The sequence below is a fragment of the Leucopleurus acutus genome (assembly GCF_964270905.1).
Source record: "Leucopleurus acutus genome assembly, chromosome: 11".
Lineage (NCBI taxonomy): Eukaryota > Metazoa > Chordata > Mammalia > Artiodactyla > Delphinidae > Leucopleurus > Leucopleurus acutus.
Genome location: NC_139152.1, coordinates 94446269 through 94468879, shown reverse-complemented (window position 1 = coordinate 94468879; position 22611 = coordinate 94446269). Strand labels below are relative to the sequence as shown.

The 22611-nt window shown below is 56.6% G+C and overlaps 1 protein-coding gene across 1 annotated transcript; it reads left to right on the top strand.

Annotated features, from left to right (window-relative positions):
• Positions 1 to 3021: 3021 nt before the first annotated feature.
• NPTXR (neuronal pentraxin receptor) lies at positions 3022 to 20494 on the top strand (the record flags this gene model as incomplete). Its single annotated transcript, XM_082850465.1, has 5 exons — positions 3022 to 3627; positions 15954 to 16179; positions 16998 to 17245; positions 19799 to 19978; positions 20264 to 20494. Exons 1-5 carry the CDS (start codon positions 3046 to 3048, stop codon positions 20492 to 20494), a joined length of 1467 nt encoding a protein of 488 aa, XP_082706591.1. The 5' UTR covers positions 3022 to 3045.
• Positions 20495 to 22611: the final 2117 nt, after the last annotated feature.

The following is a 22611-nucleotide window of genomic DNA, read 5'->3' as shown; positions in this document are numbered from 1 at the left end:
CCTGTCCTAATCTCCCCCCCCCCCCCCACCAGCAGAAGCCAGGGTTGCCCGTGGAGGAAACAGTTCCACAAACATTCACCAAGCAGCTGCCCTGGGCGTGGCCCCATGCTGGATGCTGGGGATGGAGATGAATCACGGAAGAAGGAGGGGGTGACCTTCCAGGCAGGGGACAGCGTGAACAAAGGCAGAGATAGGAGACATTCTGGTGTTTGGGGGGAATTATGCACAGTTTGGTCCTGCTCCAGCCAGTGAGGGTAGGAGATGAGGCTGGAAGGGTGAGCCATGTCCAGATTACCAACCGTCTCATAAACCAAGAGAAGCTAACATAATAAGGCCCAACGTGTATTAAGGGTTTCCACGTACTCTTATTCCCCCATTTTACAGATTGCAGAAGCTGAGGCACAGAGAGGGTGTCAGGAACTATCAAAGACCTGAGACTTTACCCTCTTTGGAAACTAGGTCATGCAACTGGTAACAGCTAGAGGCAGGGTTTGAACTAGGCCTTCTGGCTCCAGAATCCATGCCCTTGACCACTAGGTACTGCTGCCTCTTAAGGAATTTGGACTTTATTCCACAGAGGGATGGGGATGGGGAGCCACTAATAGGTTTGTAAGCAGGAGCGTGACGTGTTCATATCATAGATTTTAAAAGTCATTCTCGGGACTTCCCTGGTGGTCCAGTGGGTAAGACTCCGTGCTCCCAATGCAGGGGGCCCGGGTTCGATCCCTGGTCGGGGAACTAGATCCTGCATGTATGCCACAACTAAAGATCCCACATGCCGCAACTAAAGATCCTGCATGCTGCAACAACTAAGACCCAGCGCAGCCAAAAAAAAAAAAAAAATTCAACTCCAGCCTCTGGACCCACTTATCCAACTGCTGTCCATCTCTCATGGAGCAGCTCACGTAAAGGTGGCACCATTTGGTACCCAAGCCACAGAGGCTTTGCTGCTCTTGGCAGCAGCCCCCTGTCCTGGCCTCCTCTGTCCTTCTAGGATGTAATGTGTGTGCTTCTGTCTTCACAGAACACACGTAGATGCACCAGGAGTCCCGATGCCTCACGCACCTGAAGGACCTCACCGCCCCCCCTACTGCCTGCCTTCACCTTCAGAGATCCCGGCCCACCTCTCCACCGGGGAGGCGCTTCCTCCGAGCTGTGCTGCTTGGCAGGTTTCCAGGTCACTGCTCCAATGAGTATTCACTCACATGCACGCACTTACGGCTCTGGGGGTTCATCGTGTACAGAGCTGTCATTTGATTTGCTCCTACTTTACAACTCAACCTTTGACTCCCAGAGATCGGGTAAGCAGGGCAGGCATTATCCTGAGGCTGGGGGTGGGGTGGGGTGTGTGGAACACATGCCCAGGGACCACTGGGCAGGATCTCCATAGCCAAACAGGGTCTCCCAGGGCTGTTGCCTCCTGAGGAATGTTCTGGTCTCTCCCCGCCACTCTGCAGAGACCACACGGCAGCCATGGTGGTCCAGAGCCCCAGGGTGAGCCTTCCCTTCAAGTCAAGAATGCAGGCTTGGAAGGTTGACAGGCCTGGGTGTGGCCTCGGCCAGTGCTCGCGCACGAGCCATAGCCCATCTCCTCTATCCCAGCCTTCCGAACACCCTTCCAGCTCTGGGAACCCATGCTGGTCAGGAGATGCCTTGTGGAAAACTGGAGATGGAGCTGGACTGTGAAGGATGGTAGAATTTTTTTTAACATTTTTAATTTTTAATTTGCAGCAAAATATATATAGACTTTTTTGACAGGAGAAAGTAAACGCCTCCTGCATCACCCCCGCACCAGAGCCCTCTCCCACGCCTGCTTGTTCCTGCCAGTGCCTGATCCACATGCCCACCAGGGTCTTGCCATGCTAATGCAGTCTGCAGTGGGGAGAGAGGTCTTCTCTGGGACCCTCGATGTTCTCTGCTCCCAAAGATTCAGAGGAGGGAACTTGTGCTGCTCTCTGAAATCACAGGAAGATTTTTCTTTTCTTTCTTTTTTTTTTTTTTTTTTTTTTGCTGTACGCGGGCCTCTCACTGTTGTGGCCTCTCCCGGTGCAGAGCACAGGCTCTGGACGCGCAGGCTCAGCGGCCATGGCTCACGGGCCCAGCCGCTCCGCGGCATGTGGGATCTTCCCGGACCGGGGCACGAACCCGTGTCCCCTGCATCGGCAGGCGGACTCTCAACCACTGCGCCACCAGGGAAACCCTTTTCTTTTTTTTGAAGGGGAGTGACCTCTCCTCCTTCAGGGAGTTGGGGGTGGGAAATGACAGGCAGGTGGCCATAGTATAACGAGAGGTTGGATCAAAATCTCCAGTCCCCTGCCCCCAGCACTGGCCTCTTTCCTTGTTCTCCCCACGCCCACCCCAGCTCCATTCCATAGTCTGGGTCCAGTCAGATGCTCCTGAGCTCAAATGCTGCTCCAGCGCATACCAGCCGCGTGATCTTGGACAGCGACCTGACCCCTGTGGGCCTCAGTTTCCTCATTTGTACCGTGAGTGTGTCCACGGTGAGGCTTAATTGTAAGCAAGCTCCTGGCTCCCTCAGCACAGAGCCCGACGCGGAGAAGAGCTCCCCGCAAGGTAGCAGGCGGCATCATGGGTTCCGGGAGGGGGCCAGAGCACAGGTGGGGTGGGGTGGGGGTCGCCCGGGAGTCCCGCCGCCCGGCCACCGGGTCGCCGCCCTCTGCGCGGTGACGGCAGCGGATAAGGCTCTCGCCGCATCCCGGGCAGCGCCCCCACTCGGCGCCCGGCACGGAACTGGTGCGGGGCTGGGCCGGCCCGGAGGAGCCGGAGGGGCGGGGCCGCCGCGCCAGCTCCCCTCCCCGCCGCCCGTCGCCTTCTCCTCCTCGCGCTTCCCGGGCTCAGAGCGGCGGCAGCAGCGGCCGCGGCAACAGCTTTGGTTCCGGCTCCTCCCGCTCCCGCTCCGGCCCCGCTCGGCCCCACTTGCCCGGGCCCCGCGCCCCGACCCCGCCGCCGCGCCTGCCGGGGGCCTCGGGTGCCCCCGCCGCCCGCCTCACGCTGAAGTTCCTGGCCGTGCTGCTGGCCGCGGGCATGCTGGCGTTCCTCGGTGCCGTCATCTGCATCATCGCCAGCGTGCCCCTGGCGGCCAGCCCGGCGCGGGCGCTGCCCGGTGGCGCCGACAACGCCTCGGCCGCCTCGGGCGCCGCCGCGTCCCAGGGTCCGCAGCGCAGCCTTAGCGCGCTGCACGGCGCGGGCGGCTCGGCCGGGCCCCCAGCGCTGCCCGGGGCTCCGGCGGCCAGCGCGCACCCGCTGCCGCCCGTGCCCCTCTTCAGCCGCTTCCTGTGCACGCCTCTGGCGGCTGCCTGCCCGTCGGGGGCCGAGCAGGGGGACGCGGCGCCGAGCGAGCGCGAGGAGCTGCTGCTGCTGCAGAGCACGGCCGAGCAGCTACGCCAGACGGCGCTGCAGCAGGAAGCGCGCATCCGCGCCGACCAGGACACCATCCGCGAGCTCACCGGCAAGCTGGGCCGCTGCGAGAGCGGCCTGCCGCGCGGCCTCCAGGACGCCGGTCCCCGGCGCGACACCATGGCCGACGGGCCCTGGGACTCGCCCGCGCTCATCCTCGAGCTGGAGGACGCCGTGCGCGCCCTCCGGGACCGCATCGACCGCATCGAGGTGAGCGCCGCGCCTCGCGCCGTCGGGACCTGGCCGGGGGGTGGGAGGGGCCGCTCGAGGGAGTCGAGAGCGTCCCGGGGTCCCGCCGCCACCGCCGGCTGAGGGACCCTGGGGAGCCCCCGCGAGTCTCGGAGCCTCGGGTTTCCGTCTGTGCAAAGGGGATGGTTGGTCCTGCCTCCCAGGGGGAGAAGGGAGGAGTCCGGTAGCGCACACAGGCCGGAGACTGACACTGTGACTAAGGCACAGGAGGCACACGGGAAAGGCTCCCTCCAGATCCTTTTTCCTCTGTAAGCCTCAGTTTCCGAGTCTGTAAAATGGGTATAACGGTGTCCACCTGTAGTGTGGATTGATGAAAATGTAGGTACGTGGAAATGCTACGCACGAACTAGGACCTCGTTAAATGTCCGTTTTATTTCCTTCTTTCAGACACCCCCAAAGCAGCAGCAGCCACACACTCAGTCCCTATGGTCAGAAGATAGGAACGCTGTCCAAGGGACTCGGGGTCCTCCTCTCCTGTGGAAGAGCAGGGAACAGTGTCTCATAAGCCAAACGTGGGTGCCCCTCACCGCCTCCACCCCTAAGTCCCCCACCTGGGCTCGGACCACGGGCTTGATAGCAAGAGCTGAGATGGTGGTAGCCCAGACAAAATGCCTGGAAGCCGGCAGCTGTAGGGTGAGGGCTGAGTGGAGAATAGGGTCCCACCTGGGTCTCTCCCCTTACACTCACCTTTTTCAGATGTTCCTGGCCCAGGCTCAGGATCAGACAGAAGGGGTCCAACAGGGGGAATCCGCTCTTGGCTGTCCTGTGATCCTGGGCCAGCCATTTCTCCTTTGAAGCTGCCAGACCCCTACCTCCCTGTGAGAACTTATTTGGGGCCACCTGGAGGGGAAGCTGGACACACTAGGTAGGACAGACATCTGGAGACACTGACCACCCCCAGCCATCCACGACTTCAGACTGCAGGGAAGGGGGTTAGCAACAAAACTGGATCCGTGGAAGGAGGGGGGAGAAAGAGGCCACAGCACCAGCTGCCCCCTTTATTACCTCCTTCGAAACTGAGTGCAGCTGTCAAAGGGAGGAGAATGGCTGGAAGGAAGGAAAGACAGGGACTTCTCCCTCTCCATGGCTTTCTCAGTTACATCCCTGGCCGAGCAGCACAGGAGATGCTGCTGGTATGGAAGGCTGGCCATGCCCATGGCCCAGTGGCCCTCCAGAAAGTCCGTGTTGGTGTCAGCACCCACCCTGCAGGGTGTCAGAGCACAGCCAGGCAGCTATCACAGCCAACCCCAAACCTGGGGCTCAGAGACCTCCTAAGGTGAGTGACAGAGACAGAGGAAAGCCCAGAGTCTTACCTGCTGGCAACATCCCTTTTCCCACTCCAGCTCTGGGGATTTCTAGGATGAGAGCTGAGAGCAGGAAAATAATCAGGGAAACACGGAAAGTCAACAGTGAAGGGAAGTCTCAGTTTCCTCACCTGTAAAATGGGGACAGTATTAGCACCTACCTCATTGGAGTGTTAGGAGGATTAAGTGAGTTAATCTTTTTGGATTGCTATTTTTAACATTAAGCTCTAATATTACCAATTTTTTAAATAGCCAAAATTTAAAATGGGAACAAATCCTCCCTTTAGAAATAGATTTTATTAATGTAAAAAAAAAAAAAAAAAAAGATCTGGTCTTCAATAAACTTCCCCTTGCCTGCCCTAGTCCCTGCCCCCACACCCAGATGGCGCCCGTGGTTCCTCCCACGTCTGGGGCTGGCAGGGCTGGGCTTGCCCTGGACCTGCACCTGTGCATTTGGCAGGGTGGGCTCCCTTCCGGTTAGCCCGCTGAGGTTGGGGGTATCCTGGTGGCTGGGATTTGGCACCAGGTCAGCCTCCTAGGTGGGGGAGTCCTGCTTCCCTATACGCACTCCTGCTTTCTGAGTGCAGTGGACGTGGAGGGGCTGCCTGTCCTTCTGAGCCTGGCAGCCAGCAGAGCCAGTCTCTTTGGGGTGTTTGGCAGGGGTCAGGGTCTGGAGCCCAGCAGACTCGGGGTCAGACTACTGGTCTCAGCTGGACCCCATGCACCTTTTAGCCACTGACTAGTTTTTCCCTTGCCTTCTCATCCAAAAGCCTCAGAAGGATGCCCCCAGGTTTTCAGGGTGTACTTTCTCACCACTAGTCTCTCTCCCACCTTGGTACACTGAAAGTGCTCGTGGTGACGTCACCACAGTTGATAGATTGCATGGGAATGTTTCAGTCCTTATCTTGCTGGACGCCTCTCCAACATCTGACCCCGTTGATCATCCCCGCCTACGAATCTGCATGCGGTTGGCTTCTAGGTACCTGTCACCTGCCCCTCCACCCTCTCTGCTTCTCTGTCCCCTCTTGGGTCCTCCTCCTGTAACATGTGCGCCCCTCGTGGCCTTCCTCTCACTTTCCCGGGGTGAACTCGGCCACACGCTGAGGCTTTCCAACACCATTCCACCGTGATGCCCCAAACCAACTTCGTCTCCAGCCCAGGTTTCTCTCCAAGCTCCAGACCAATAGATCCAGCTGCTTCCTGAGCACCTCCCTCTGGATGTCCCACCAACCCCCTCTCTTCATCTTGTCCCAGCCTGAACTCAGGTGCGCTCTGAGAAGCCCTGCTTGACTCCTCCCCTCCCCCCCCCTTCAGTCGGCCTCGTCTCTCCGCAGCTCCTTGCAGCAGCCTCCATGCTGGTCTCCCACCTGCCCAGACACACTCCTCCATCCCTCCTCCTCCAGGCAGCCCCAGGGATCTTCCTTAAGCCCACCCCGTGGGGCTCCCCTGTGGTGCACACTCAGCCTGCCCCCAGGCTGCCATTTTGTATCTGGCCCATCTCCCAGTTTCTTCTTCTTCTGCCGAGATTACCCCCAACATATCCATACTCATCATTTAAGTCTGCTCTGAGTACACCTCCTCCTAGAGGCCTTCCCTGCTCACCCTCTGTCTCCTTCCTACCCCCACCCCTGCACATCTCAGCACACCCCTGCCCACCTCTCTGCATCCCTCCCTTCCCCACCCCACTGGGCTGACTACCAAAGCGGAGGAAAGGTCCCCCTCGCCCACCCTCTCTCCACAGGCCTCAAGTTGGAGTCACATTTGAGGGCTTAGGAGAAATTGTTTGTCTTCTATGTTTTTATCTTTGTTGTTATTTTTGTTGTTAATTGAAAAAATGTCAAAAGATTTCGGGGGGAATTATATTTAATTCCACCATTTTATTCGTTTTTGCAGCCCCCCTTTTGGTCCGTTATCCAAGTGTAGACATTGTTCCTGAGTTGCTGGGTTGCTGGTAATTACCATTTTAATGATGCCCGTAATATCCTGGGACCCATCTCAGGCTCCACCATCCATCAATCCTTTGACTGTCTCCTGTTGCTGGAGATGTAGGTTGTTTCCGATTATTTTTGCTTCTAGATGCTCATTGCAGGATCGATTTCTTGCAGATAGTTGTTTGTTTTTTTCTTTTTAAGTCTGTTGAAGTATTTCTTTAGGCTGAATTCCCAGGAGTGGTATTACTGGGTCAGATGCTATTGACTTTTATGGCTGTGGCCAAAAACCACTTCTCAAAAGGACCATTTGTGGGGCAGCCAGCCATGTATGCATGTTACAGTGTTCTGGTTTTGCACTAATTGATGTGTAAAATGAAATTTCAAGATAGATTTAAGCAGCAATTTTTGGACATAAATCACATTCTTAATCCTGCCTGGCAAGCTAGTTGCCTCCCCTCATCTTGGGGTGGAAGCCATGAAAAGGAACACCCTGATGATGGTCGCAGAGGCTCCTGGACTTAATAACAATTATAGCTCATGCTTCCTGAGCACTTACCATGTGTCAGGTGCTGTTCGCTATCTCATTTAATCCTGATAAAATCTCCATGAGGAAGGTACTATTCTATCCCCCTTTCACAGATGAAGAAACCAAGGTTCAGAGAGGTTAAGAAACCGGCCCAAGTTCACACAGCATTGGAACCTGGATCTGACCCTGTCAGTGTTTGGCTCCAGAGCCCTTGTTTTTCATCATTAGTGCTAGATCCGTCTGGAGGGGTCAGACCTCACCTATCTTCAGGAGAGTGAGAAACACAGGTGAGGGAAGTGCCTCTTGTTGGAGAGTGCCCTGGACCACTTCTGCCTCAGAACGTATAAAACGAGAGTGATGAGGGCCAGTCCTCAGGCTTGTCGTGCTGTGGCAAGATAATCAGGAGGCTGAAAACAATAAATAATGACAGCAAGGGACATTTATTAGGCACTCACTATGTACATGTTAGCTTATTCCGTCTTCAGACCTGTGAAGCAGGCTGTATGCATTCCCATCTTTCAGATGAAGAAATGGAGGCTCGTAGAGTCTGGAGGAACCAGAGCCAGACAAATCGCCTCCCACCCTCCCCACCCGCGGCTTCTGTTTCCCCTTCGTAAAATGATCAGTGGGCAGGTGCTCCCTAAGCACCTTGCAGCTCTACATGTTCACTGAAATAGGAAGGCTGGGTGGCGTAAAGTTGAGTTCTTGCTTGTGACCTTAGGCTAATCACTTTCTTTCTCAGGGCCTCGTGTCTTTAATCTGTAAAGTGGTTAGGAGGGGCTGGGTTTGGTCTGGGCCCTTTGGGCTCGAAATTCTGAGTTCTTGGGCCGATGTTTCCTGATTAGGGATTGTAGTGCGGAGTATGCAGATTCCATGTTTATGTGGCCCCCGACTCCCCAGCCACACTCTCAGACCGCCAGTTCCTCAGCGGAGTCTGCAGATAAAGCGGCTTATAGAATCTTTTGGTGCCTTTTTAAAAGTCTATTGGTTGCTTTTGCTTTCCTCTTACATTCCTGCCCACCCTGGAAGCTTCTGCTCTGCGGGGGCTGGTTCCCTTGACCCTGCCCTCTTTGGCCACAAAAGGGGCCAGCAGAGTGCAGTGAGAGAGCTTCTGCCCATCGGCCTTTTGTTGGAGGACGTGGAACCTAGTGCCCTCTAGGCCACCTGCAGACCCCGACGGCCCCTCTCCCTGTGGCTGGCCTCCCCCCGTCTCTAGGTGGGGCACCCATACTGAGAAGCCCTTAACCCCTACTCCTACCAGTGTGGAACCTGCATTCTAGCAAGAAACCTTGGTTTTAAAAAACCCAGTTCTGCCACCTGCTCACCGTGACCTCAGAAAATTCCTTCTTCTCTCTGATCCTGTTTCCCCATCTGTCAGATGGAAGCGTGGGCAGGACACCCAGAGAACCCCTCTTTCTCTGTCATCCTGTGCCCTGGAGGCCTCTCATCGCTGGCAGGCCTTCGCCTGGGAAAGGAGACCCTTCCTGCCATTCCAAGCCTGGAACGAGCTGCTTGGGCGGAAGACAGGGACTTACCTGTGGGCTTTTTTTTTTTTAAGGTATATCTAACATTCAATATAGGTAAGAGCTCACATATCTTACTTTAAAAAGACACAAATCTTAAGTGTACAGCTCAGTGAAAATTTATGTATGGCTGCATCCATGAAAGCACCACCCACATAAGAGTCAGGACATTTCTGGAACCCCAGAAGGCTCCTCTGTGACCCCAAAGTCCATACTTCCCCAGAGGTACCACTGCTCCAGTTTCGGTCACTGTAGGTCAGTTTTCCCTGTGTTTGAACGTCGCTCAGATCGACTCAGAGAAGCTGCACCCCTTTGTGTCTGGTGTTCTCTTTCAACGTTGTCTGACCTTCAGTCGTGGTGTGTGTGTCTGTGGTTCGTTATTTTTCAGTGCTGTGTAGTGTTTCAATGTGTGGAGATACCCTATTCCTCTGTGGATGGACATTTGGGTTGTTTCTGGTTTGGGGTTATTACGGATAAAGCTGCCGTGAATGTACTTGTGGTATCTCTAGTTGGCTAAAAGTCCTCATTTCTCCTGGATGTATCCCCAGGAGTGGGATGCTTGGGTCCCAGGAGAGGCATATATTTAGCATTGGGAGTTTCTGCCAAACGCTTTTCCAAAGTGGCAGTGAGTGTTTGCACACCCACCTGCTGTGAAGCTTGTCAACCTTGCTACGGTCATTTTAAAGACACTCCCCGTCCTGGTGGGTGTGTAGTGAACTCATTGTGGTTTTAATTTGTATGTCTCTGATGACTCATGATGTTGAGCACCTTTTCGCACGTTTTTTGGCCATTTTGTGAAGACCTTGCCTGTGGGAGGTGGACCGAGATCAGTGGCTGGTGTCCCCCACGCCCACCCCCACCCCCGAGTGACAATGCCGTTGGATTTCCCAAGACAGTTGGGCATGTGATCCCTCCTGAACTCGGGACAGAGATCGAGGCAGCCAACCCGAAGCGGAAGCTCTTAGGTGCCCCCCCACACCCCTCGTTTGACTCCAGGGGAAGCTGAGGCTCAGAGAGGCTGAGTGACTTGCCCAAGGCCACACAGCACGGCAGAACTGAGCCAAGATGACAGCCGGGATTTTCTATGAAAATGTGCTGAGGGTGGGGTCCTCAGCCTCTGCTGCAGATTCTTGGCCAGGGCCCAGAAGGTGTGTGGGCAGGCAGGGCCTGAGAGAGAATTTTGTGGCAGCTTGACAGGGAGTACTTGAAGGGAGAGGAGAAGGGGCCTGGGGTTGGGGTGCCTAGTCACTTGCTCTGGGGCCTCAGAGCCCAGGAGGGTGTGTGGGCACACCCTCTGTGAGCCATCTCCCCTTCCTCCGGCCTCCTCCCCTCCCACACACCGACTGCCCTGACCTGGCACCCTTGGTGCACAGAGGTCCATTTGTCTTCTTTCCATTCCAGCTGCAAATTGGCAGTGGGGACCAGAACAAAGATCAGTCCGGCCTCTGCCACCTGCTCTCCTGCCCCTTCCCTGCCAGGGTTAGATGGAGACAGAGCAGCCCGCTGGGCCGGCTCCTGGGGAGGAAGGCGGGAGCAGGACAGCCCCTCTGAGAGGCCTTGTCCGACTCACCATGCCCCCGCCGCCCCACAGAGAGCTTCTTGCCGGTGCTGTCGCTGTCACAGCTCCCAGACAGCCTCCCCCCAGCTGAGAGCGCTGCTGTGGCCGGCGCTGGCCTCATTTGCCTAGGGAACCACAGCACCTTGCAGTTAGTAAGAGGCATCAGGGCTGAGCGCGCCCTCTGTGCCAGCCTGTTCTAAGGGCCTTACAACTTAGTCCCATGAGAACCATGGGACCGTTACTCTCCCCATTTCACAGATGAGGAAACCGAGGCTCAGAGCGGTAAGAACCTTGGTTAAGAACCGAGGCTCGGAGAGGTTAAGAACCTTGAAATCTGGGATTTCAATCCTTGGCAGTCTGGCTCCAGGGCCCACATCCACACAGTTACTACTCACCACGCTCTCCTGTTCTCTCAATAATAGCAGGAAATAATAATGGTTTTGACTCTTTATCAGCCATTTTTATATGCCAGGCTTTACATATTTTTTCATTTTGTATATCCTAAGATGTAGATACTGTAATTATCCCCATTTTACAGTTGAGGAAACCGAGGGTCAAAGGAGCTGAGCAGCTTGCCCAGGGCCACAGATCCAGTAAGTGGGGAGCCTGGGAATGACACGGGCCTGTCTGACCTGAGAGTCATGCTGGTACCCATGGCATCGTGTTGCCACAGCACATGTTGACAGATGGATGCGTGAATGAGTGAATTAATGAGTGAGTGAGGACTCACAGTTCCTCCAGAGACACCCTCTTTCCCTTTCCCTTTGGCGCATCTTAGCTGAGTCGTCAGGGAAGCTGCCATCTGGAGGGTGAGGAGGCATTGGCCAGAGGAGGTGGGATGGGGGTGGGAAGAGTGTTCTCGGCAGAAGGAACAGCATGTGCGGAGGCCCCAGGGTGAGAGGGAGCTGGGGACTCTCAGTCGGAATGAAGTGTAGCCTCTGGGGGTACGTAAGGGCTGAGATTAGAGGGGCGGGGTATTTACTGGTGGGAGAAGGGAGCTCTTGCAGGATTTCAAGCAACCTGCTTGGATTTGCAGTTAGGTGCCTGCCTCTGGCTCCTGTGTGGAGAAGGGCCAGAGTCGGAGCCTCACGATGGTGGCCTGGGCTGGGGTGGGGGACGCAGGAGCCGAGTGAGGCTATGGTTAAGATTCAGGGTTAGATTCCACCCTCAGAGACTCTGCTTTTGGATTTTCCCCCGTTTTTTAAAAGAAATTTATTGTGAAGTACCTCAGAGATATACAAAGGTATAGAGACTACCATCCAGGTCCCCACCCAGGCTCAAGACCCAGACGAGTTGCAAACAGCTGATGCCCCTCAGCGTCTCCCTCAGGTGCCAGAGGGTCACCACTGTCCCGAATTTGTATTTATCTCTCCGTGCATTCCTTCATGCTTTTATATATACGTGATCTAGTTTTGAATTTTTGCAACTTTGTGTGAATGGCATCTAACTGTTCTTCTGTAACTTGCTTTTTTTTCTCAATATAATGATTCAAAAAAAGATTTATGGGTGGAGGGGAGGCCCCTGCACGAGATGTTTCAGTAGGTATTAAACATACATGTGTAAGTAGTAATAACCATAATAGTAACTGACGCATAGCACGTCACGTGCCAACTCTAAGGGCGTTATATCTATTAACTTACTTAATTCTCACTACAATGCTATGAGATATTATTTTTGTACCTTTTTTTGCTGATGGGGAAACCGAGGCATGCAAGTTTTACATAACAAGGTCACTGGGCTGGTGGAGCCTGGGTGTGAGCCCGGGCCGACTCACACAGGACTTGGGGGCTGAGCAGATGTGGGAGATAGGAGGCCTGACCCACACCGCTGCCGCCGGGCCTGCTCTCTTGCCACCCTGCCCTGCTGCCCCTGGAGCTGGGCCTTGTGCTGTTTGGGCGGGGGTGATCTGTGCAGAGGGTGGGACCTTGACCCCGAAATCCAGCACCTTCCCTCTGCTCCCTCAAGGAAAGGAGTTGTCCCCACTGGGGACAAGGTGGTAGGGTCTTCCCCACGGCCTCCAGCCTCAGAGCCACCCTGCATAGGCAGGTCCCTCGCAACGGCACTAAAACCTCTTCTGCTGGCCCTTGAGGCAGGCAGTGCAGCCGACACCGTGCCCATTTGGCAGACCAACGAACTGTCAGGGTAGGCGTGAAGAATGGGAACAGGTTCTGGAATCAGAAGGGGCTGGACTGGGGTCCTGGGTCTGCGACTTCGCAGCGGTGTGACCTCAGGCAGATGACTTCACCTCTCTGAGCCTCTGCTCTCTCATCTGTAAAGTGGGCCTCCTTACTTCCCCAGGCTGGCGAGAGGGGTTGTGGAATGTTTGCACAGTGCTTCTGGAGTGCAGGGCCTGGCACGCGGTGCGTGGCAAGGAGGACAGCTGCCTCTGTTGGCCTCTTGTTACTGAGCGCTAATGAGCCCGGCACATTACCTGAGCTGGACCCGAATGCTGGGCTCTGGCTCCAGACCCCACCCTGGACTCCCAGCACGACAGGAGTGGGTTCTGAGCCCCCATCAGGACCCTCGTGGGGTGATGGCATCATCGTCTCCCTATCGTCTTGTGCTGGGGGCCCACTTGGCATCAGGCCGAGCCCACGCGGCACAGCCCGCGCCCGCAGCAGATGGGAAAGTGGGGGGAGTCATGTTCTTCTGATTCAGACGTTGGGGTGGGGAGGGGGCCACACAGGATCCAGTGAGCCCACCTCCTCCCTGGGCTTCCTGCAGAGCTGGCGGCTCTGACAAAAGAACAGCTTGTGTGCCCACCTCCCTCGGCCTGCGCAGTGTCTCCTCGCAACAGCATTTGTGTAAATAGCACTTGACGTCCTGTTCCTTCCTGGCAGGTCTTTCTCGCTCCAAGGGAGGAAGACGCTTTGCTAGAGAGAGAAGGCTTTGGCTCCAGAAGGGTCAGCTTTGCCCAGCCCCATCACTGTAGAAAATTCAAAAGGACTTCTGCCTCGGTTTCCCCATCTGTGAAATGGGGACACTAAGAGTACCAACCAAAACAAGTGGCTGTGAGGATTCACGAGTAAATACATGGAACGTGCCGAGGGCGGGCCTGGTACACTGTTCTTCAGAGGTGTGCCCCTCATGCCCAGCTAGGCCCAGTGGAAGGAGGGAAAGTGAGGCTGGAATGGTGCTGGGGCCGAGGAGACCCAGTCGCGGCCCTCCCAGTGCTGATGTGGAAGGCAATCCATGAGCTAATTGCCTCAGCCCAAGGTTTCCCGAAAGTCCAGTCGCCTCAGATGCAGTGGGTGGCTGGCCCTATCGCTCCATAAGCTGTCTGTGGTCAAGGGAAGATTCTGGAGGTAGCGAGCTCCCCATCAGCTGATGTATACAAGCCTCACAGTGTGCATTCTGCTTTTACAGTCCACGAGGACCTGGTACTTCCACTGTTCCATCCTTACATCTGTCCTGTGGATGGACAGAGTGGGGCCCGTTGTCCCTGTTTTACAGAAGGGGAGACTGAGGCTTTGCGTTTAGTCAGCACCAGAGTCAGGATTCACACAAGGAGCCCCCCGGATAGTGGAAAGTGAAGATTAGTGTAACATGGGTGGGGCCGGGTGTACCGAGCAGCTTATCCATCCGTGCCCCGCCCCCCTCACCTGGCCTCCCCACCTGGTGGGCCAGAGCAGGCGTCTTAGTGGGTGGGTGGCTGTGTCCTCTCTCATGGGACTCTGTGAGGGATAAAGTGGCCCACGCCGGGCCAGGCTTGGGCTCCCCTGATCACAGCCCCGCGAGCCAAACACTCCAAGTCCCCACTTTATAGAGAAGGACAAATGACACCAGAGAGGTTAGCCCACCTGCCGCCGCTGTTGGGGTGGAACGGAGGAACCAAGTGTCAGTCCCTCCAACTCCTCAGCGCAAGGTCACGTCACTGTCTGTGGTGGCCGCTCCCTTCTCTCAGGCGCTGAGTGTGGCAGTGCCACTCTGCCTACACTGCCCTCCCCACCCCCAGCACTTTGAAGCAGGGGGCACATTTATCCCCTCATCACATGGAGCTCAGAGAGGCTAAGGGAACTGCCCAATGTCACACAGCAAATGACCAACAAGGCCAGGATTGGGCCAGTGAAGCTGGGAGGGGTCTTCTGCACTTGCCCTGAGCTGTGGGGCCATCCCTGCAGGCACGTGGCACTCAGGGAATGCTAGGCTGTGCTCTTGGTTTTCTGTTTGGCCCTCGGCTGTCTCTTCAGCACCTGGTGCAGTGCCGAGCCCATAACAGGCGCTCACTGAATATTTGCTCGGTGCAGGAGTCATGAGAATTCAGTGAGCTCAGGTCTGGGGCTAAGCCTGTGGTCAGGGCCCAGGGCAGGTGGAGTGGGAACCACCAGGGCCCCTGGGCAGTGAGGAAGCATTGGGCTGTCAGTAGGGAGCGTGGAGGAGGAGAAAAGGGAGATAGGGGACAGGGATGGTCAAATTTGGCTCCTAGAAGCTCACTGAATTATTAATTTCCTACCCACGTTCCTGTGATGTGTCTGCCAGAGGCTGCCCCCCCACCGGAGTCAAGACTCGTGGCCTCACCTGCATTCCTCCACCCCAGAAGGGGCTTCCTGCAGCAGGGGAGGGGAAAGGAGAGGTGCCCTGGCTTCTGCCCCAGTTCTTCCCGCTGGGGTCTTAAGACAGGAAAAAGGGGGACTCTAAACACTTTGTCCTCATCCTGGGCAGGATGGGGGTGTCAGAGACCACCCTGGAACACGCTGCCCTAGACAGTAAGTGCAGTAAATGGGCTCTGTTCATGGGCATTTACCACATGTAATCATCCCCACAACCCTTCTGAATAGGTACCGTTGTCCCGTGTTGCATGAGAGGAACCAGGGGTTCAGAGAGATGGAGGCATTTGCCCCAGGCCACACAGCAGGTTGGTTCTCAAGCTGGATTTTAACCCTGGGCTGTATGCCTCCAGAGTCTGTGATCTTAACCACATGCTAACCTGAAGCGGCCGGAGGAGCAGTATTCCAGAAGCCCCTGATTTGTGTCCCCCCGGGTCTGCCCAGTGTTCGCACAGAGCCTTGCACCCCCTTAGAGAAGCTTGACATGTGACTAAGTGAAGACAAAGACATTCCACCCCTTCAGGGCCCATCGGGATATAGCCTGCCCACGATGAAGGCCTCAGTAGTGGCTCTCAACCCCAACTGCACGTTCGACCCCCCAGGGGACTATTACAGCTCTCTACTGCCAGCCCCCCACCCCACCATATGCTGAGCCGTCCTGAGGGCAGAGGCCAGCCTGCTTTCAGCTCCCCGTCACGCATCAGCACTGGAAGCAGCCTGCTAGACACCCGTACACGTTTGTTGCCTGGAGCTGGTATTGCCATCCCATTTTACATATGGGGAAGCTGAGGCTCACCTGGGGTCACTCAGCAGGGGTGGTGGGCATCTCTGGGCCCTTTGTCTCTTTCCTTCCTCCCTCCAAGTGACCTCGTGGTCCTTTTCTGTGCCCCGTGAGCAGCAGGAGCTTCCAGCCCGGGTGAACTTCTCAGCGGCCCCAGCCCCTGCGCCCGTGGTGCCCACCGCCCTGCACTCCGAGATGGACGAGCTGGAGGGGCAGCTGTTGGCCAAGGTGCTGGCGCTGGAGAAGGAGCGCGTGGCCCTCGGTCACAGCAGCCAGCAGCAGCGGCAGGAGGTGGCGAAGGAGCTGGACGCCCTGCAGGACCGTGTAGCGGAACTGGAGCGCGGTGGGTCCTGAGCCCCACAGAGGGCGTGGCAGGCGAGGCCTTGGTCCTCAGGGTGGCAGATTCACTCAGAAAGCATTTTCATGCTCTCCAGAGGCTAAAGCTAGATGGGATGGTGGGGAAGAGGCTGTGAAACACAAGAAAGAGGGAATAATTGGGAGAGGGCGTTATCATTATTGTTAACAGGTAGCATTTTCTGGCGCTTATTGTATTCTGGGAGTAGGCTAAGTACTTGATTCATCAGCTGGTTTAATCTTCACAGACCATACAGGGGTGGTAGTGTTATTATCCCCATTTCACAACTGAGGAATATAAGGCTCAGAGAGGTCAAGTGACTTGCCCAAGGTCACACAGCCAGTAAGTAGCGGATCTAGACCTTAAACCAGGTCTGACTCCAAAGTCCATGCATTTAACCACCACCACAATAGCACCTTCAATGTCAGAATTTTGTCATTTGTTTAACACCTGGGGCTGGCACCACCGGGGGGGTCAGAAAAACATGACATATTGGACAGTGTACAGGTGTGAGCATCAGGGGACCTAGCTCCTCATTCCACGGCTGTCACTGGCTTGCTCTGTCGCCTTGGAAGCTCACCTCCTCTCCCCAGGCCTCATTTTCCTCATCTGAAAGATGTGGATTTAGGACTCATGAGCTCTCAGGGACCTTTTGTCTTTTAAACTTTGTGAGGAGCACCCTTAAGAGGCTTATAGATGAGTTTGGGCTACCAGGGGACTAGTAACCCTCATTCTGGAGTATGCCCTGCCCACCCCCCATCAGTGTCCACTGACCCCCCCTGTGTCCACCTTGCTCACCCCCTCAGGGTCCTCAGCCTACAGTCCCGCAGACGCCTTCAAGCTCAGCATCCCCATCCGCAACAACTACATGTACGCCCGCGTGCGGAAGGCGCTGCCCGAGCTCTACGCCTTCAGCGTCTGCATGTGGTTGCGGTCCAGGTCGGGCGGCACTGGCCAGGGCACCCCCTTCTCCTACTCGGTGCCTGGGCAGGCCAACGAGATTGTGCTGCTGGAGGCGGGCCATGACCCCATGGAGCTGCTGATCAATGACAAGGTGAGGGGGGGGGAGCGAGTGGGAGGGGGGCGTGGGGGGGCCCTTTCAGGAGCACCTGTACTGTGCTGGGCCCTTTCAGTTCTCCTGCTCAGCAGAATCAGCACACATGAAATGCCTGGTGTGTGCCAGGCTGGGTTTGGGGATTTCAAGACAAGCCAGACCTGGGGCTGCGAAGAGGAGCTCATGTCCAAGAGAGGCTGTCAGCGGTGGTGCGCCACTTGCAGAGGGGCATGTGAGGCTCACAGAGGTTCAGAGGCTTCCCCAGCGATGCAGCTATGGGAGCAGGGCTGCAAGTGTCTGCCCCCAGGGCCCTGCTCGTTCTTCTGGACAAAGGACCTCTCTGGGGAGGGAGGAAGGAAGGGCGGGAGGGAGTGCTAGTGGATTCCTCACCCCCCTCCCCCCTGCAACCAGCCCCATGCGCCTCCCCTACGTGGTGAGTAGGATACTGCCGTGGTCAGGCTCTGGGCTGCATGCTGGATGTGAGGCCTCGTTCTGCCACTTACCCACTTCGTGGCCTTAGACTAGTCACTTACCCTCTCCATGCCTCACTTTCCTCATCTGTAAAGCAAGAATAACACTCTCTACCTCATAGGGCTGTGGTGAGAAATAAACAGCTTAAATACATGTAAAGGGCTTTGAGCAGAGCCTCGCATTTAACAAACTTCGATAAATGTGCCCTGTGCCAGTAAATGCTTTACCCATGCTATCACCCTTGACCCAACTGCACCAGGAGGTAGACACCCTATTATCCCCATTTTGCAGATGGAAAAGCTGAGGCTCAGTGAGGGCAAATAATGCACCCTGGCCACATAGCCGGTGAAGGGGTGATGACGTGAATTGGGGTCTTGGCCTCCAGAAACCACCTCTTAATCCCTCCACTGTTCTGCCCTTGGGTCACCCATCTGCCCCATGCCCAGGACTCCCACCCCCTCACCCCTCCCCCAGCCTGGCTTCAGGGCAGGATAAGGTAGGGGGACTGGGGGGAGTGATGTGGCAGGAGCATGGTGATCAAGGGGGAAGGAAGGGGAGCATCTTATCACCCCATTCCCCCCAAATATCTTCCCCGGCCTGCCACGTTGCTTTGGGTCTTGCAGGCATGGTGGTCTTTTGAGACTCCCTGAAAATGCAGGCAACATATATTGCACCCACTTGTGACCAGGCCACGGCCACAGAGAGCTGCTAGGAGTGGCTGACACCCAGCAGAACCCTGCTTAGCAGGAGGTGCCTTTCATTGGTGTCCTGAAGGAGGCAGAGGGAGATGGGCCCAGGGGACAGTGAACTTCCCTTGTAGCCCAGTAGGTCCTAAGACCACCAGGGTAGCTGGATGACATCTAGATCCTGCCTCCTGGTTCCCTTCATGCACCCCCTGGCTGCCATTTTTGCCTCTGCCCACGGTTAGCACTCAGTTCTAGTGAAAGGAATTCAGCACCCTGGACAGGGCCCAGCTCCCTGAACTTCTGGGGCCTTTTGAGAACCAACCTCACAAGCTACTCACAGTACTCATTTTATTCCAGCCTCTAAGCCTTTGCCTCTGCTGTGCCCCCCGCCACTTGCTTTGCCTTGCAGCAGAGTTGCCAGAGTCCATTGTACTTCCAGATGTGTTTAGCTTTCACATCTTCTGTTCCTACACCCCTCTCTCCCTCTGGGCCTTCACAGCCTCTGTACCTCCCAGATGGCCCCTATGTTACTCTGTCTTGTAATATTATCCCTGAAGTCCTTCCCTCCTGTGCAGACTCAGGTTTTTTTATGACCAGGACCAAATCCATACCCCCAGTGTCCAGAACAAGGCCTGGCACCAAGTAGGCCTCAGAGAGTGCTGCAATAAATTGTGATCTCAGAGAACTTGGGAGATGAAAGAACCCTTTGGGAGCCCCAAATCCAGAGGCAGCAAGTACCTTTCATATCACAGGCCAACGCTAATCAATCATCAGTGGCTTCTGAGAGCACTGTGATGAGGAAGGTTCCTAGGGTGAGTCTAGGCTCATGATTGATTAGCCATGTCTGCCTTGGGTGGAGGAGGAGGCAGAGGTGGCTGCATATTTGCTATCCTTTTCCCAAACCCCTGACTTTACGGATGAGGAGACTAAAGCCCAGGGAAGAAAGGGCAGCCTCCCCAGGATCCCACAGGGGGTTGGTTGGCAGTGCCCGGCCTCTGAGTCTAAGGCTTGTTCTACCACTGCCAGTACTTCTTGAGCCCAGCTGTGTGCCAGGCACTGTGTGTGGTATTCAGGGGAAGGTAGGCTTGTGAGATTCAGCTCCCACCCTGCATGACCTTGCAGGCCTGTTAGAGAGTGAATAAACCACCTAGAAACAACTGAAAACCAGCACTGAGTAGTCCCTTGTGATCTGAGTGAAGCTGCCTGATTGTACTGATATATTGTGGGGAGAGGGGAAAGAGTGGTCGGAAAGACACTGAGCTGGGAGCAAGGGGAGGGTCAAGCCTTGGGTCAGTCCCTGGAAGGAGGGACACCGGTCTCCCCATTCCCCATCCCACTGCTCCAGCCTCGGGCCTTGTGGCACCTCTGACCTGGGGCTGCGGGAACCTCTTTTCAGGTGGCCCAGCTGCCCCTGAGCCTGAAGGACAATGGCTGGCATCACATCTGCCTCTCCTGGACCACAAGGGACGGGCTGTGGTCTGCCTACCAGGATGGAGAGCTGCAGGGCTCCGGTGAGAACCTAGCCGCCTGGCACCCCGTCAAGCCTCACGGGATCCTTATCCTGGGCCAGGAGCAGGTAAGGCTCAGGGTGGGATGCAGCTAGATATCCCACCCACTTAGGGCCTCTGAAAGCACAGCAGTGAGCTCTCAGTCTGGCCCAGCCACTCTGCAGATGCGCAGACTGGGTGAGACCCAGGGAGAGCAGAGACTCGCCCAGCGGGCTAGAACCTTGGGGCGGGGCTAGAACCTGGAGGGGGTGGGACTTCAGCCGGGACAGGGGGTTGACTCTCTGAGTGCCTCCCTGTGTCTCCTGCTCCCTCACTCCATGTCTCTCTTCTTTCGCTCTGCTCTTTTGGTCCAGGATACCCTAGGTGGCCGGTTTGATGCCACCCAGGCCTTCGTGGGTGACATTGCCCAGTTTAACCTCTGGGACCACATCCTGACACCTGCCCAGGTCCTGGGCATTGCCAACTGTACGGGGCCGCTGCTGGGCAACGTCATCCCCTGGGAGGACAAGCTGGTGGAGGCCTTTGGGGGTGCAACGAAGGCCGCCTTCGATGTCTGCAAGGGACGGGCCAGGGCCAAGGCATGAGGGGCCGCCTCGTCCAGGGCCCCTCCCTTGCCTGCCAATTCGGGGGCCTTCCGGGGCGGGGTCACATTGCTTCCTCAGCCTACCCACATACTGGCCTCCTCTCTTGCCCCACTCCTGGCCACGCCTCCCGTTTCCGCCGCCTCCACCCACACCTCCAGAACGCCCTGCCCTTGGCGGCTCTCCGCTAATCCCACTCGGAGGAGAGCAAGCAGCTCAAATGAACAGGTCAAGCCTGGGGGAGCGCAGGGCCCGGCAGTGGGTGCGTAGCGGTGCCCACGGCTCTCCCCTCGCGGCTGCCGGCGTTAGAGTGGGGCCGCCTCCCACCTCCCACCCCGCCCTGTCCGCCAAGCACAGCTGGTTCCACTGATCTCATAGCTCCTCCCCTGAGGTCGTGTATGGGGGACGGGCCCCCGTCTCAGCAGCAGGACCGGTTATCTGCCCCCTTGTCCTCCATGCAGCAGGCCTGTCCCCTTCCCTTCAGGGCCGTAACAGGCTGGAGAGCTGTCCCCCAGCTGAGAGGGAATGACAGAACCGTGGGCAACTCAGATTCAGCCCTCCTTTATCTTTCTACCAGCTGCCGGTCAAGGGCAGTGGGATCCTGATGGAGCCTCTCCCCCCACCGCACCCCGACCCACACCCCTCTCTTCCTCCTCTTTCCTTGTTTCTTCGTGTGCAGTGGTTTGAATGTGGGTTCCATGCCTGGCCCAGCCCCACCTCAATTTCCAGGACACCCCCGTCCCAGCTCCAGCCTGGAGGGTTAGGGACCGAGACTCCGGGAGGCCAAAGGGCCATAGTCACCCCTTGCGCCCATCCACAGCTGTGCCCACTGGCACGGTCACCTCTCCCCTTCTGCAGCCAGGACAGGGCCTGGGCCACTTCAGCCTGGGCTGGGGACAGCATGGGACAGAGGCACATGCCCCAGGGGACCCACAATACCTACCCGCTCTGCATGGCCCTGCAGCCTTTGGGGGATGGAAAGAAGGAGCTGAGAGGGTCGGGAGAAGCGTGGCGTAGTGTGCAGAGCGCTGCATAGGGAGGAGGAGCCCTTGGTTCCTGGTCAGCCCTGCCGCTGACCTGCTGTGTGGTCTTCTGTAAGTCCCTGCCCTCTCCGGGCTGACCTTCCTCATTTATGAACTGAGGCCCTTGCTTCCGTCGTTTCTGAGAGCTCTCCAGATCAAAAGTGAGACGGTCTGTGATTTCAGGTGGATAGGGTGGGACAAGCCTGAGAACCTGCCTAGGGACTGAGGGGCACAGCAGGGGCAGGTCCTGGGACTGGGCAGCCGATGGGATCTGGCTAGGCTGGGTCAGGGTCAGAAGCTGGCTCCAGAGAGTCAGGGGCAAGGGCAAGGGTCAAAGCAGACCAACCTCACACACAGATTGTAAAGATCAGCTCTTCTGGTTTCCCCCAGCCTGGCACCCTTGCCTATCTGAGTGTCTCAAAGGGCTGGTGGCTTCCTGGTTCCTACCCTTAAGTCCCCACCAGCTCCCCCAAGAGAGTAGGAGAATATCAGAGCTGAGAAAAGCCACCCAGTCTGACCTCTTTGCTTGTACAGATGGAGAAGAGCTCAGAGAGGGCAAGTGACTTGCACAGGATCACACAGCACGATGGAGCAGAGCCAGGACTAGAACCCAGTGCTCTTTCCCCCACACCCTATTTCCTGCCCATGAGAGTCTTTTGAGTCCAGCCTATACCTGAGAGAATGGATATTTGAGAGGTCAGAATGCTTTCCAGCATGCCCACTGGCCCACCTTCCTTTATGAAACATACAAACATCTTGGCATTCCCACCCCCCACCCCCAGAAGGTAGGGGAGGAGAGGTGTGATCCCCGGGCACTCTGGCAGGAATGGAGACCTGAGAACACAGGTGTCCCTCCCCTTGCCAGTCACCTACCAGGTGTCTGGGCAGCTGTTGGCTACCTGAGTCAGATGGGCACTGGTGGCTTTTTGCCCCCGTTCTGGGTCCCTGTCTCCACTCCCCACGTCCACTTAGCCTGAGGCACTAGGCAAGAACTGCAGACTGTGGGTCCCAGGGCCATGGAGGCTTTTCCAAAACTTGTCGCTTCCAGCCCCCAGATCCTCGTTTCCATTTCAAGAGCACAGAAAGACCTTTCAGCCC